This window comes from Vipera berus, assembly GCF_964194415.1.
Source record: "Vipera berus genome assembly, chromosome: 7".
NCBI classification, from domain to species: Eukaryota; Metazoa; Chordata; class Lepidosauria; order Squamata; family Viperidae; genus Vipera; species Vipera berus.
In genome coordinates, this window is record NC_138209.1 from 78341625 (window position 1) to 78358257 (window position 16633).

At 45.1% G+C, this 16633-nt stretch overlaps 1 protein-coding gene across 1 annotated transcript in view; it reads right to left on the reverse strand.

Annotated features, from left to right (window-relative positions):
- The window catches only part of SLC34A2 (solute carrier family 34 member 2), a 65321-nt gene that overhangs the window by 13627 nt on the left and 35061 nt on the right, over positions 1-16633 (reverse strand). Inside the window, exons 3-7 of the mRNA XM_081332464.1 lie at positions 12614-12725; positions 12360-12494; positions 10699-10827; positions 6571-6714; positions 2033-2144 (exon numbers count right to left, since the gene is read on the reverse strand). Of these exons, the coding sequence (XP_081188590.1) occupies positions 2033-2144; positions 6571-6714; positions 10699-10827; positions 12360-12494; positions 12614-12725 (632 nt within the window). The remainder of the gene's footprint in view (positions 1-2032; positions 2145-6570; positions 6715-10698; positions 10828-12359; positions 12495-12613; positions 12726-16633) is intronic.

Consider the following 16633-nt stretch of genomic DNA (forward strand, 5'->3'; position numbering starts at 1 on the left):
CTTCTATCGAGCTGAGGAGTTATATAAAATAAATCCACCTCTCCTCAGCTATGGCACAATTCCAGGAAAGATTGTGTCATTTGTGAAATCCATGGGCCACCTGCTCCAAACACACTTAGGGCAGCTTGGATCCTAGTTCAAGGAATGGCTTTTGAGGAAATGATTTTTAGATCTTTCCTCCTGTTGACCCTTCGCTTAAAGTTCTGAAGAACCAGACTTTTTTTGAGGAGTATAAGGGAAGACGCAGTCCTTGGCATACGAAAATGAATTCTGAAAATATTGGAAGAGGTTATGTGCCAAAAATGCGACTCAAGGCCTATTTCACTGATATCTACCAAAAAGTGGGGGGGGGGTAGACATAGATTGCCTCGTATTTAAATTAATTTCAATTAATTTAAATACGAGACAGTAAATACTAGGGGGAAAAGAGAGGAAATATTTAATGTAATTGTCCGAGATCTGTACTAAAGTTATTTGTAGGTTATTGAATTGTTGACCAACTCAGCCGCCACGTGGCTTTTCAAATATTTAAATGTAAAACTAGAAAACCAATAAAATTTTCTTTAAAAAAAAAGAAGACATAGATTCCCATAAGGAAACAAACAGCTTGGATCAGCAGGCTTACGAGTTTATGCAAGGTTTTAACGCTGATGAATAAACTAAGAAAAACCATAAGTTGCTTGGATAGATGCAAGGCCAATCAAAGCCTTCATCCTTTCCAATATCCATTCCTTTCAGATGCGTAACTGTCAGAGCTTGTTGTAACTTATAACTAAAGTGCAGAGATAACCAGGCTGGGGAAAGCAGAGAACAGGCAAAAAATGCAAGGAATTATTTACCGTTTGAGTAAGCCAGATATTTTTGTGTTGGCTTTTTTGCCAGTCTAAAAAGAAGACCACTGGCTTTATAGTATAGCTACGGTGGTGGTGATGATGTAATTAGCTTTTTATGAAGGGGTTTTATTGCACGTATGTACAGAGAGTGGTAAAATGAGTTTTGCCCCATTTTACGACCTTCCTCGCCACCGTTGTTAAGTGAATCACTGCAGGTTGTTAAGTTAGTCACCCGGTTGTGAAGGGAAATTGGCTTCCCTGTTGATTTTGGCCTATCAGAAGTTCGCAAAACGACCCCCGGATGGTGCAACCGTCATAAATACGAGTCAGTTGCCAAGCGTCTGGATTTTGATAAGGTGACCTGGAGATGCTGCAAAGGTCCTAACTGTGAAGATCGGTTTTTAAGTCACTTTTTTTCAGCGTTGTTTGAACGGTCACTAAACAAGCTGTTGGAAGTTGAGGACAGATTATGACATCAACATTTAGATTTTGCCAATTTTATAGGTTTCTTGGCTTTTCTTTCTCAGCAGTGACGTTGTTATCCTTATTGCTACTAGCATGCCTTAAGATAACAATAAATAAATAAATAAATAAATAAATAAATAAATAAATAAATAAATAAATAAATAAATAAACAAACAAACAAACCTTTATTGTCAAAGTACAACATGTGTACATTGAGATTAGCTGAGCCTTCCCCCGTGCTCTCTCCCCCCAACACACAGTGACAACAAACCCTCCATCCCACCACACCATGTGAACCAACAACACCACACACCGGCCTCCCAAGTCAATTCTGCATAAGATTATGTCCCATTCAAAAGCCTAACAGCCCACGGATAAAAGCTATTTTTCAGCCTGTTGGTACGGCTGGCTATACTCCTGTATCTCCTACCGGATGGTAGGAGAGTAAAGAGATACCGTCCAGGGTGTGAGTCATCCCTGAGAATCTTCCTCACTCTTCCAAGGCAACGAGCCCTGGCGAGGTCATCCAGTGGTGTCAGGGGACAGCCCACAATGTCTTGTGCTGTGCTCACCACCCTCTGTAATACTTTCCTATCCGTGGCTGTCAGACCAGCATACCAAACCACAATACCATACGAGAGGACGCTCTCTATAGTAGACCGGTAAAAGAGGGTCATTAGCTGTTGTTCTACCCTGTTCTTCCGCAAGATCCTAAGAAAGTGAAGCCTCTGTACCTTCTAAATTCATTCCTGTCTCCGGCCTGCATAAGTGCCACAATGGTGTTTGTAACCGAAGTCCCAATGTTGGCTCCCATTATGATCGGGATAGCATGCTTAACATTCAATACTGCAAAAATAAATAGGCAATAATAAGTACAGCTGACAATGGGATGAACGAGACAAACGGGTTCATGCCTGACGTCTCCAGTGCATGGAAGATAACTAATTCCCAGTTCTCCCAATTCATTTCTACCAAACTTTTGTATAAGCAGAATTTATACAGAATATAACATTTGTACAAAAAACAGAGACACTGAATCAAAATCGGGTGAAGTCTTAGTACCGCTTTATATAAAACCTCCGTAAGGTCACCCCTGGAATATGCTGCATCCAGTTTTGGTCCCCACGTGACAAAAAAAGACGTTGAGACTTTGGGGGGAAAAAGTGCAAAGAAGAGCAACTAGGACAGGGGTCTTCAAACTTGGCCCTTTTATAACTTCTGGACTTCAACACCCAGAATTCCTCGGCCAGCGTGCCTAAAAGGGCCAAGTTTGAGGAGCCCTGAACTAGGATGATTAAAGGCCTGGAGACTAAAACATATGAAGAACGATTGCAGGAACTGGGTAGGGCCACTCTCGAGAAAAGAAGGACCAGGGGTGACATGAAAGCAGCATTCCAGGATTTGAAGGGCTGCCACAAACAAGAGGAGGGGGTCAAACTATTCTCCAAAGCACCAGAGGGCAGGACGAGAAACAATGGTTGGAAGCTGATCAAAGAGAGAAGCAACCTGGAATTAAGGAGAAACGTCCTAACAGTGAGGACAATTAACCAGTGGAACTCCTTGCCACCAGACGTTGGGGGTGCTCCATCCCTGCAGGCTTTTAAGAAGAGACTGGACAGCCACTGGTCTGAAATGGCATAGGGTCTCCTGCCTGAGCAGGGGGTTGGACTAGATGACCTCCAAGGTCCCTTCCAGCTCTATTACGATCGATTGATTGAAACTAAGGCTTTCTTGCTTGTAACTTGCCCCTAATTCAATTTTTTTAAATCCCCTCTTTGTGTTGTTTTGACATTTTGTTTTGTGTTTTTTCCCAAAAACTTCAGCAGCAGAAGGTTTCACACCAGAACCCAGGTGAAGAGACAAGGTACCGTATTTCTCCATACAATTTCTCATAAATTGCGTCTGGCAGTTACACATTGGTCAGCAAGGATCGTTGTTCTCACACCAGCTTCCTTTCAGCAGGGGCTCCTACAAGTGCTATCCTTCTCCAAGGCCATCTTCATCATTAAACAATTCGTTGGATAAATACAGTTGTAAGCAAACCATCAGTCCAATCTCACCAGAAAAAAGAACACCAAACAGAATAAAAGAGTCAGAAGGGACCTTGGAGGTCTTCTAGTCCAACCCTCTGCTTGAGCAGGAAACCCTAGACCACGGGTCGGCAACCCTGCGGCTCCGGAGCCACATGCGGCTCTTTAAGCCGTCTCCTGCGGCTCCCAGTCCTCCTCCGCCGTTCTGGAAAAAAAGTGGGACGAAGGCAGCAGCTCTCCAAACGGGGCGGCGGAGGTTTGGAGAGCTGCGCGCGCCTTCCGCACAGCTCTCCAACCCTCTGCCGCCCCGTTGGGAGAGCTGCTGCCTTCCGCGCAGCTCTCCAACCCTCCGCCGCCCCGTTGGGAGAGCTGCTGCCTTCCGCGCAGCTCTCCAACCCTCCGCCGCCCCGTTGGGAGAGCTGCTGCCTTCCGCGCAGCTCTCCAACCCTCCGCCGCCCCGTTGGGAGAGCTGCTGCCTTCCGCGCAGCTCTCCAACCCTCCGCCGCCCCGTTGGGAGAGCTGCTGCCTTCCGCGCAGCTCTCCAACCCTCCGCCGCCCCGTTGGGAGAGCTGCTGCCTTCCGCGCAGCTCTCCAACCCTCCGCCGCCCCGTTGGGAGAGCTGCTGCCTTCCGCGCAGCTCTCCAACCCTCCGCCGCCCCGTTGGGAGAGCTGCTGCCTTCCGCGCAGCTCTACAACCCTCCGCCGCCCCGTTGGGAGAGCTGCTGCCTTCCGCGCAGCTCTCCAACCCTCCGCCGCCCCGTTGGGAGAGCTGCTGCCTTCCGCGCAGCTCTACAACCCTCCGCCGCCCCGTTGGGAGAGCTGCTGCCTTCCGCGCAGCTCTACAACCCTCCGCCGCCCCGTTTGGAGAGCTGCTGGCTTCGTCCGTGCATGTTTTGCCTTGTTCTGCGCATGTGCGTGCGTGCCTGCATGCGCACGCACATTTTGCGGCTCCCACTTTTGTGTGTGTGTGATGGAACCGGTTCCGAGTGGCTCTTTTGCTGTTTCAGGTTGCTGACCCCTGCCCTAGACCATTTCAGACAAATGGCTGTCCGGTCTCTTCCTAAAAAATACCCCTCCAGTGATGGAGCACCCACAACTTCTGAAGGCAAACCGTTCCACTGATTATTTGTTCTCACTCTCACGAAATTTCTCCATAATTCCAGGTTGCTTCTCTCCTTGATTAGTTTCCATGTCCTGCTATCAAGTGCTTTGGATAAGAAGTCATTCTCCCTCTTCTTGAATATTAGACAGCTCCTCAAATATTGGAAGGCTGCTATCATCTTTCCCCCAGATCAACCCCAAGTAAGTTTGGAGAAAAGATGGTTATCTGGTGTTTGGCATACATGTAGAAAGAAACATGCAGCTCTACAACCCTCCGCCGCCCCGTTGGGAGAGCTGCTGCCTTCCGCGCAGCTCTCCAACCCTCCGCCGCCCCGTTGGGAGAGCTGCTGCCTTCCGCGCAGCTCTACAACCCTCCGCCGCCCCGTTGGGAGAGCTGCTGCCTTCCGCGCAGCTCTACAACCCTCCGCCGCCCCGTTTGGAGAGCTGCTGGCTTCGTCCGTGCATGTTTTGCCTTGTTCTGCGCATGTGCGTGCGTGCCTGCATGCGCACGCACATTTTGCGGCTCCCACTTTTGTGTGTGTGTGATGGAACCGGTTCCGAGTGGCTCTTTTGCTGTTTCAGGTTGCTGACCCCTGCCCTAGACCATTTCAGACAAATGGCTGTCCGGTCTCTTCCTAAAAAATACCCCTCCAGTGATGGAGCACCCACAACTTCTGAAGGCAAACCGTTCCACTGATTATTTGTTCTCACTCTCACGAAATTTCTCCATAATTCCAGGTTGCTTCTCTCCTTGATTAGTTTCCATGTCCTGCTATCAAGTGCTTTGGATAAGAAGTCATTCTCCCTCTTCTTGAATATTAGACAGCTCCTCAAATATTGGAAGGCTGCTATCATCTTTCCCCCAGATCAACCCCAAGTAAGTTTGGAGAAAAGATGGTTATCTGGTGTTTGGCATACATGTAGAAAGAAACATGCAGGATGAACCACCAAGAAAACATTTTCAATGCAATGCAATGCCATACAATAATTTAATTTATCAAGTGGTTCTTAAGCGGATGCTCTGTTTTAGACCAGCAGACTTCCCTTTTTTCCTCTTGTTTAATATTTTTTTTCCTTGAGGAAATGACTGAAGCAAGAGTTGTGCAATTACAATCTCGCTGAAGATTGGGTCCATTTCTGTTGAGGATGGCAAAAGAATAATCTTTATGGTGTCTTCTCATTTAAAGAAGGATGTCGCGAAATGCTGTCGTGTGTGCTTTTCTTCATCTTGGTGGAGCAGTGGGCTAATGCCTCCTTAAGTAACCCCAGCTGCCTGCAATTAGTGCAGGTTCGAGTCCCACCAGGCTCAAGGTTGACTCAGCCTTCCATCCTTCCGAGGTAGGTAAAATGAGGACCCAGATTGTTGGGGGCAATTAAGCTGACTTTGTAATAATGCCGCTTGGGGTGTGTGTGTGAAAGCCCTAATAAGCAGGCATATACATAGAATGAAGGCTACTGCTAAGCTTGTAAGCCGCCCTAAGTCTTCGGAGAAGGGCGGGATATAAATGGAATTAAAATAAAATAAAATAAAAAATCTTTGTAACACTGGTAGGTAGTCCCAAAGGGGCTTTTTTTTCCGGAGGCAACTGGACTTTTTTGTTTTTCTTTGAAGACGTTTCGCTTCTCATCCCAGAAGCTTCTTCAACTCTGACTGGATGGTGGGGAAGGGAAGGATTTATACGCCTTACAGAGAGCTGGTCATTTGCATTCTTTTTAGAGAGTCATTGAAGCCACTTGGAGGTTTGTCTGTGTCCTTATGACCCAAATGGCCTCAGTGACCCTCTAAAATGAAGGCAAATGACCAGCTGTCTGCAAGGAGTATAAATCCTTCCATTTCCCCCACCATTCGGTTAGAGCTGGAGAAGCTTCTGGGATGAGAAGGGAAACGTCTTCAAATTAAAAACAAAAAAGTCCAGTTGCCTCCTGAAAAACGCACCCCTGGGACAACCATGACCTGGATGACTGAGAATTTCCAGAGAGACTGGTAGGGAAAAATGATACCAGCAGAATTGCCCCTTCCTGTTTAAAATACCCATTATTAGTTGTAGGAGTCGACTGCTGCCTTTAATTTCCCTGTTTTGCAGCTATCAAACTCCCAAAATGAGTTATAACATCCAAAACCTGTTATATGGTTGACTCACGTGAAGAAGACACCATGCTGACAATGATGGAAGATGATGTGCTGGAACTTTGCACCATCACTGTCACCAGGACGCCAATGACCAGGCCTGCCACGGGATTTGATAAGACGGAGCCATCCTTGAAAATGTCCCCTGCTGCTTTGCCTGTAAAAATAAAAAAAATCAGGTAGTTTTCAACTTACAACAGTTCATTTAGTAACCGTTCAAAGTCACAACAGCTCTGGGAAAAAACGACTTATGACTATTTTTGACACAACCACTGCAGCATCCCCGTTGGTCATGTAATCAAAATTTGGATGCTTAGTGACCAGTTCATATTTACGATGCTTGCAGTGTCCCAGGGTCATGCGATCCCCTTTTGTGACCTTCTTATATGCAAAGTCAGTGGGGAAACCAGAGTCCCTTAACAAGCCTGTTACTAACTTAACAACTGGAGTGATTCGTTTAACAACTGCAGCAAGAAAGGTCATAAAATGGGGCAAGGTTCACTTAAGAAATGTTTCGCTTAGCAACAAAATTTTGGACTCCATTATGGTCATAAATCGAGGACTATCTGTATTACAGCTTTAAATAACCTTCATAACACTAGAACGTCCATCACAATAAGAACTATATCTGGAGATGATCTGATGCTCCTCACGAGGTATGAACCATAGCATGAAGGATGGAGGCTTATATTTGTTAGAAATTCTGTTTATATAAACCAAAGGTCCCCAATCTTTTGGGGCACCAGGGGCCGGTTCCGTGGAGAGTTTTTTCGCAGACTGGAGGGAGTGTGGTTTTGTGTATTGCCTGCATCCCATGGATGGGGCTTTGATGGTTTGTGTAGACCAGTTGCTGGCATGCTGCGGCCCAGTACTGGTCCATGGGCTGGGGGTTGGGGACCCCTGATATAAAGCACCACACAGCGCAAACAAAGAGTACAGTCACCATATGCTTTACTGCTCAGCTATTTAACTGTAACAGGAAAGAGGAAACTGTGCTTAGAACAAAAGAGCATCGAGTATATACCATAGATCCAAACTTGTAAACACTGCCATTTACTGGCTGGATGCTACTGTAGTTGTCGCATATAAAGCACACACAGAGCAAACAAACTGTACAGTCACCATGTGCTTTACTGCTCAATTATTTAACTGTAACAGGAAACAGGAAACTCTGCTTAGAACAAAAGAACGTTGAGTATATACCATAGATCCAAACTTGTAAACACTGCCATCTACTGGCTGGATGCTACTGTAGTTGTTACATAGAAATACATTCCAACAACAAATCCCAACAACATTATTTCACCAGTCTTTCAAAGAGGCGAAGAAGTGTCCATTAAATGGTATTTAACTACAATGCCTGTCTCCATAGCATGCGAGTCTTGCAGGGAAGGGAACTTGTTTTCTTAACTGATGAAGATTACAATGGTTCACACAGCTTTTTGCATATGGGTGTATACACCGATCTACCTACTTCAGCTGTCTGTGAACGGTGTTTTATCTAATGACTGTCATGCATAAGAAATTCTTCATCACAATGTGCGTTACCAAACACTTGAGACCCAAGATTAAGAGATCTGTTTGGGTAAGAGATTAAGTCCTAGATTGTCAGTTACCTGCAAGTGGTTACAACAATGCAGGTTGAAGGAAACAAACAGGTCTCCTCCGCACCACACCCACAATCTCCCCCTGTGATTGACAGCTCTTATGCCCAGGGCGCCTCAAAGAGGCTTGCTGTGTTCAACTAAGCGAGCCCAGAAAAACACAGGTTAGCCAAGAACTCCTTTGAGCTATTAGTGCTCTGCCTAGAGAGTCTTTCAAGGATCTCAGTATGAAATGTCAGATGGAAGAAATAGTAAAAGTAATGAGCCAATTGAACAGCTAATCTCCAAAATGGCATCTCAGTCCGGGGAAAACCTAGGGGGGAAAAACAACATCTCGGAGTATTCAAAGCGACTACACCTTAATTGACTTGTTATAAAGAAATCTGGGCAATTCCTCTTTAGGTTTCTGTGTTTGATCTAGTCAAACATTAAACATGCCTTACTTGAAATGGGTGTTGTTCTGGTTTCCTTGGTCTTGTCCATCTGGGTGAGGCTTAGCAACGAGAGCGAGCGAAGATGCCATGGCACAAAACATCCCCTACAACAGGGGTCTTCAAACTTGGCCCTTTGATGACTTGTGGACTTCAACTCCCAGAATTCCTCAGCCAGGCACACGTACCTGGCTAAGGAATTCTGGGAGTTGAAGTCCACAAGTCATCAAAGGGCCAAGTTTGAAGACCCCCTGCCCTACAATGTGTGCTTTGCTTTCTTTGTGGTCTCTTCCTCCCAAAGATGGTTTTATTTGAAAGGCAACTGGGCTTCCTGAGTCTTCTTCAAGACATTTCACTTCTTATCCAAGAAGCTTCTTCGGTTCTAGGTAACTGGTGGGGGAATGGAATGGAACGGAAGAAGCTTCTTGGAGATGTCCTAAAGAAAAATCAGGAAGTCCAGTTGCCTTTCAAATAAAAGACCCCTTTGCAACGACCATGGACCTGGATGGCTGAGAACCTCCGTGGACATTTAAGGACTTAGATGCATCTTCTCAAGTCTTCTTCAAGACATTTCACTTCTTATCCAAGAAGCTTCTTCGGTTCTAGGTAACTGGTGGGGGAATGGAATGGAACGGAAGAAGCTTCTTGGAGATGTCCTAAAGAAAAATCAGGAAGTCCAGTTGCCTTTCAAATAAAAGACCCCTTTGCAACGACCATGGACCTGGATGGCTGAGAACCTCCGTGGACATTTAAGGACTTAGATGCATCTTCTCAAGTCTTCTAGCCTAAATAACAGCCACGAGGATCCCAAAGGCGTCTTTTCAAGAGGCGACTGGACTTTCTCGTTTTTCTTTGAGGACATTTCAGAGCTGAAGAAGCTTCTGGGATAAGAAGCGAAACGTCTTCAGAGAAAAACAAGGGAGTCCAGTGGCCTCCTGAAAAAAAGTCACCTTTGGGACAACCATGACCTGGATGACAGAGAACCTCCATAGACAGTCATGAGGATCTACCCTTTAGAATTTCATCAGCGGTTGGATGAATTTATAAAGATGTTCTGAGTCTCCGCTGGGGAACTGATCTCTTTTAGATAAATGCAACTCCTTGGACACAAGCCAGTTAGAAATCTCCTCTAATTAAAGCAGGTTTTCCATACGAATCCAAGATCAAGGCCAAGCAATCAGCCTAGAGTTGTGATTAGAAGGTTTGTTCAGGACTGCGGAGTCCCGGCTTCGAGACTCCCCCTTCAGCTATGGAGCTCCCCTGGATGCCTTTGGCCCCTGCCTTTTCTCTCTGCCCAGTCTAACCGACAAAATTGTTGCCACACTAAGTGGGGTGTGACCTTATGTAGGCTGCCAAAAGCTTCCTAGAACGGTGTTTACCAACCTCAGCAACTTCAAGATGGATGGAGTCCAAGGCTGGTTAGGGATTTCTGAGAACTGAAGACCACCCAACTTAAAGCTTGTTGACACGCTGCCTTAGAGGAAAGATTAATCGCTACAGGTAATCCTCAACTAGTGAGAGCAATAGTCTTGCCTATAATGAGGTCTGGGTGTGAGAGTAGGACACTAAGAAAGGCTGTGCGAAGAAGAATTGATGCCTTTGGACTGTGTTGCTGCCATAAATTATTGCATATATCCTGAGAGCAATCAACAGAGAGATGCTGAATCGTATAAAACCAGAAGTTTCACTAGAAGCCAACATCACGGGGCTACGTCTGATGTACTTTGCCCATGGCTTGTGTGCAAATTCACTGGAGAAGCCCATGATGCCAGGAATGCTTGCAACTCCAGCACCACAGAGAATCCAGCTACCTAAGATTGCTCCTCCGTGGTACCACTAATCCTGATTAGGTGATAGGTTTTTTTTTCAGCCAGCATAAAAACAGATTCACTTTTGATTCTTTTTGAACTGTCCTAGATGCTCGCAAGTAGATAAAGTTTTATTTGCATATTCCTCTGCCTTGAAGGGCGATTCTTGTTGAGATGCAGGGCTTCAAAAGCTTTGTTCTGCAGAGGGGGAGACAACAGGCTTGCCGCATCCTTCAATCAAGTGCGTTGGGACAGTGGAGTTAGCGACACAGAGAGAGACTTGAAATTCTTGCCTTACCTCCGACGAGTTGGAAGGCAGAGCTGAGCACGTCCAAGGAGCAGACGAAAAAATAAAGCAAGCCCAGCAGAAGAATAAATTTCCCGATGCCTCGCAAAATATAGAGGGCTTTGTGTTTCCCGTCAAGCTCTGGAAAGACAAAGCGAGAGTTGGTGTGTAATTAGCAGCAATTATTAAGTCTTCCATCACAAGAATCTTAAATATAAGTCCAGAGAGTCAAGGTTGATATCCCGGGCCCTGTGGATAATAAACCAAAAGGAATGTTCTGGTGATTAAAATTTAACTTTAGCTAAAAGGAGTTGTGGGTTGGGTTTTATTTTATTTTTTTATGAAGCTTTAAAAAAAACAGGACACAGTGGCTCAGTGGGTTAGGACGCTGAGCTTGTCGATCAGATGGTCGGCAGTTTGGCGGGTCGAATCCCGAGTGCCGCGCAACAGAGTGAGCGCCTGTTACTCGTCCCAGCTTCTGCCAACCTAGCAGTTCGAAAGCACGTAAAAATGCAAGTAGAAAAATAGGGACCACTACGGTGGGAAGGTAACAGCGCTCCGTGCGCCTTTGGCATCTAGTTATGCCGGCCACATGACCACGGAGACGTCCTCGGACAAGCGCTGGCTCTTCGGCTTTGAAACGGAGATGAGCACCGGCCCCTAGAGCCGGAAACGACTAGCACGCATGTGCGGGGGAACCTTTACCTTTACCTTACCTAAAAAAACAGCTGTATTTTAAAAGGGCCCTTTACTTTGAAAGAGAAAATACCAATTCACGTTTAGATTCTTTTGTTGATAGCTCTCGTCCCATTTCATGCAGCAAAAAATTAAAAAATGAAGAATGGAAGGGATTTATTGTCACAGAAAGGCCCTGCCATTGGAGAAAGAGAACTTTAGGTTCCACTACAACAATCGTCCTGGTTCCAATCAAATACATCCATATAATACATTTATTATATACTGTAAATTACATCAAAAGTTCAAATTGGTTGCTTTTTCCTTCTAGACATCTAGACATCTCTTTGGATTCATGACCTTTGAACATACTTAAGTACAGTAACATTAACAAAACATATCAAGGTTCAGACAGATAGATAGATGATAGATAGGGATGGATGGATGACTAGAAAGATGATAGATAGATGATAGATAGATAGATAGATAGATAGATAGATAGATAGATAGATAGATAGATAGATAGATAGATAGATAGATAGATAGATAGATAGATAATGATGATGGATGGATGGATGATGGATGGAGATAGATGATAGAGAGATAGATGATAGAGAGATAAATAGACGGACAGATAGAGATATGTAGATATGTAAATATGTATGTCTGATAATATTTGCAGAATCTTTGGTGCTGTGCATTAACTGGGTCTCAAGAGAATATCAAACGTGGAGGCAGAGGTTATCACTGGTTTTGTGGTGGTGCGTCATGCCCCCATTTGCTTTCCAAGCAAAGAAACAAAACAGAGAAGACAGAATGTTGGGGTCATGAATGAAAGAAAGCAATGCCTTCCAGAACAAAACAGACACCCACCTGAATGGCCTTTTCTATTTCTTTTCCAGGTGTAGAACACCCGACGAGAAGAAATGAGAGGGAAGACGGCACAACCTGGAGAAACGGAAACGAAGGCCACCCGTTCTCGGATGATCGAGCCTTACCTGACCATTGGATTCCAGTGTCTTGAAGCTCCGGCAGGCTCCACGGATCTTCTTCTTCTTCAGATTCAGTGGTCAGAGCAATGGTGGAATACGCAGGCAAAAGTTCCAGCTGATTCCCCAGGGAATTGGCCCCATCTGATGGACCAAACAAGCAAGCCAACATGTGAGATGCGGACATATTAAAAAAAAACTGGTTGTATTGGAGATACAGGAGAAAGGAGAGGATAGATTAGAGGAATGGGCTTTAGTGTTACCTTTGGTGTCTTTCGTCTCTTTTTCAGACATGATCTTCTTGGACTTTGAGGAAGCTTCTTCAATATATTTATTGGTGTCTGTGTCCTCCAGTTCCGGCCACGGAGCCATGTCCTGCAAGGCATTGAGGCAGAAGAGAAAGCTCCGTATGAATGCTCCACTACCATATTTCTAAAGGTTCCTTATGTCAGACTTGGAGAAACAGAAATCCATTCCTTAAAAGCAACTGGCTTAGTTGCAAACCATCATCTGACGTATCTGAGCAAGGGGCAGTAGTTGGCCAACCTTGTTGGTTCTTCTGGTTGGAAGCTAAGCAGGGTTAGGCCTGGTTAGGATTTAGATGGGGGGATTTCTAAGGAATCCCTGGGGCTGTAGGCTAGACTGTGTCCCTGGAGAAAATACCATTAATAAAGGAGAACATTTGTAGCTCAAGGTTGACATGAGAGGTGCTTGGTGCTCTCTGAGCTGGCTTGTTTTCTTGCAGACGTTTCATGAAACAAACTAGGTCACATCATCAGTGCTAGAAGGGAGGTGGGTTTGCAGGAAGGGGGAGTAAGAGGAGGAGGAGGAGAAGAAGCAGAAGGAGAAGGAGGAGGAGGAGAACAATTGTGGGGTCCTTGGTGCTCTCTGAGCTGGGTGGTTTTCTTGCAGATGTTTCATGACCCAAAGTAGGTCGCATCATCAGCACTAGTCTGATGGACTGAGAAGCTCCATAGATATCCAACACTAGAGGTTTTTAAGAAGAGATTGGACAACCATTTGTCCAGAATGGTATAGGATCTCCTGCTTGGGCAGAGGGTGGACTAGAAGACCTCCACGTTCCCTTGCAACTCTATTATTATTGTTGTTTACATTCTTTGAGTTTCTGTTCATAGATAAGAGGGACAGTTCTACACAACCAACTGCTACCTGTTTCTCACTCTTACGGCGTTGCCTTGGTCAGTGTACCATCTCTGCTCTGCCCTTGCAAGCTCTACCTGTAATCCTCAATTTACAATGCTTCATTTAGTGACCATTCAAAGTTACAACAGCACTGGGGGAAAAAAGAGACCGATGGCCGTTTCCCCACACTTTATGACCCGTTGCGTCAATCCCCGCCGTCACGTGATTTACGTTTGGGTGCTTGACAACTGATCCACATTTACGACGGTCGCAGCGTCCCCTTTTGTGACCTTCTGACCAGCAAAGTCAATGGGAAAAACCAGATTCGCTTAACCACCGGGTTGCTCATTTAACAGCTGCAGAGAGTGGCTTCACAAATGTGGCAAGACAAGTCCTAAAACGGGACATAACTCACTTAGGGCTCAATCGTGGTCCTAAGCTGAGGACTGCCTGTATTACCTTCCTCCGTCCACTCAGTGGGAAGAAGGAAAAAAAATGACCTTCCATAATCACTCTGTTCTTGTACTTTTGCAGGGAAGGAAAGATATCTAAAGCCACTAGTGGACACCAAGCCTTTGGCATCGCCTGTAGGATTGATGGAGCCAAAGGGGTAATAACAATAATAATAAAAATAATAATCAAAACACAGCTGAAAGGGACCTCGGAGGTCTTCTAGTCCAGCCCCCCGCTCAAGCAGGAGTCCCTAGATCATTTCCGGCAAGTGGCTGTCCAGTCTCTCTTCTTAAAAACCTCCAGTGACGGAGCACCCACATTTTATAAAAAGCCTCGATCTGGGCGTGGCTGGGACTTTTAAGGATTTCCTGCTCGTTTCTCGGAACGGATGGGCTGCTTGCAGAAACGAACAAAGAAGTTGAGTAATGGTGGAAGCAGATTCAAAGAGGTGGAATGAGACAAGAGTTTTCCCTCATTGAGGAACTTCTTCCTCCACAGTTCTGGTGGGGGGAAAAAATGTGGCAGGGCTACTTCCCACGCCTCTTGCAAGTCCCAGGAACGACTGGGAACATCCCTGATCTCATGCTGATAGGGTTCCTGAAAGTGGGAAAGATCCACTTTCGTGCCAGGTCTATCCTTAAGCTGGGAAGACAAGCTGTAGAACACCTGGGTCACTTAACGAGTTAACATTTCACGCGTTGCATCTTTTGAGGCTGCATCTGGAATTTTACAGTTCCAAGGATGGAGAAAGAGAAGCCTCTTCCCTGTTCTCTCACCTTCCTTTCTCTTGATCTGTCATTTTTATGACTAGCAAACACTTTACCGTATTTTCCGGCGTATAAGATGACTTTTTAACCCATGAAAATCATCTCAAAAGTTGGCGGGGTTGTCTTATACGCCCAGTCGTCTTATACGCCGGAAAATACGGTAAATTTGTCATCTAATAATAATGATGATGAAGAAGAAGTTGGAAGGGACCTTGGAGGTCATCTAGTCCAGCCCCCTGCTCAGGCAGGAAACCTTATACCATTCCAGACAAATGGCTGTCCGGTCTCTTCTTAAAAACTTCCAGTGTTGGAGCATTCACCGCTTCTGGAGGCAATTAATTTAAATTGTAAGCCGAGGATGATTTGCAGTTGAGTCGGAATTAACTCCATTTATGTCCCAGCTACTTCGGGAGAAAACAAAGGATGTATATTTGAGGGGCTGCAACAAACAAGGTGGGGGAGGGGGGTGTCCCACCTATTCACCAAAGCACCAAGAGGGCAGGACAAGGAGCAGTGGGTGGAAACCAAGCAAGGAGACAAGAAATCTGGAATTAAAGAGAATCTTCGTGATAGTGGGAACAATTAATCAGTGGAAAGGTTTGCCTTCAGAGGTTGTGGGTGCTCCATCACTGGAGGTTTTGAAGAAGAGATTGGGAAGGAAGGAAGGAAGGAAGGAAGGAAGGAAGGAAGGAAGGAAGGAAGGAAGGAAGGAAGGGAGGGAGGGAGGGAGGGAGGGAGGGAGGGAGGGAGGGAGGGAGGAAGGAAGGAAGGAAGGAAGGAAGGAAGGAATAGAGAATAGAGAATAGAGAATAGAGTATAGAGAATAGAGAATAGAGAATAGAGAATAGAGAATAGAATAGAGCTGGAAGGGACCTTGGGGGTCTTCTAGTCCAGCCCCCCGCTCAAGCAGGAGAACCTATACCATCTCAGATGAGTGACTGTCCAGTCTCTTCTTAAAAACCTTCAGTGATGGAGCACCCACGATTTCCGGTGGCACACTGTTCCACAGGAAGGAAGGAAGGAAGGAAGGAAGGAAGGAAGGAAGGAAGGAAGGAAGGAAGGAAGGAAGGAAGGAAGGAAGGAAGGAAGGAAGGAAGGAAGGAAGTTAGTTTGGTTTGGGGATGAAATGGGAGGGTTTCTGCTTGAGAAGGGGTTTGGACTAGAAGAACTCCAAGGTCCCTCCCAACTCTGTTATTCTGTATGAAAACTTTTTTTCCCCCAATGAATTCAGGGCTTCTTAAAAGAACACGAAAAAAATCGTGCCTAAACAGAGTTTAATTTATAGTAGAAATGGATGACTTCACTTCTTTTGGCTCTGCTTTTTTTGGACAGAATTTCCCAAGAGATATTTTTTTTTGTAATCGTTTCCCAGGGCACAAAGAAATAGAAACCTCTGTACTTACTAACTTCTATGTGCCTACAAAGTATTGTCTGTGACTTGCCAGCCATAACAGCACCATGAAAGAACAAACAGTACTAGAACTTCACATGGTAAAATAACCTGTTTTTCTTTTTTTTAAAAAAAAACCCTCAAAATTACAGAGAAATGAACATGGTAAATTGAAAGGAAGCCCAGAAGAAGTTACATCGGTGGAAAGAAACAGGCAAAACTTTGAAAAGTACTTATTAACTCAGCAAGCAATTAAGGCTTTTAAAACTGCATATTCTGCTCAAGAGCTTACAAGAGCAAGGTTTGTTATAACCTCTTTCAAAAAGTTTATTCATTATAAAATATATTCCCAATGCACCACCTCTCTTTTTTCTATCTATGTACTGTATCTATTTCCAGCCATCTAGATGGGTGCCTGGGATTATTTAGAACTAATTAATTTTATTTCAATAAAACTGGAGTTAGACAAGAAGGAAGCTTCTATATATAGCTTAACCCCTGGTCCCATTAAAGGATCCGTTACACAACGT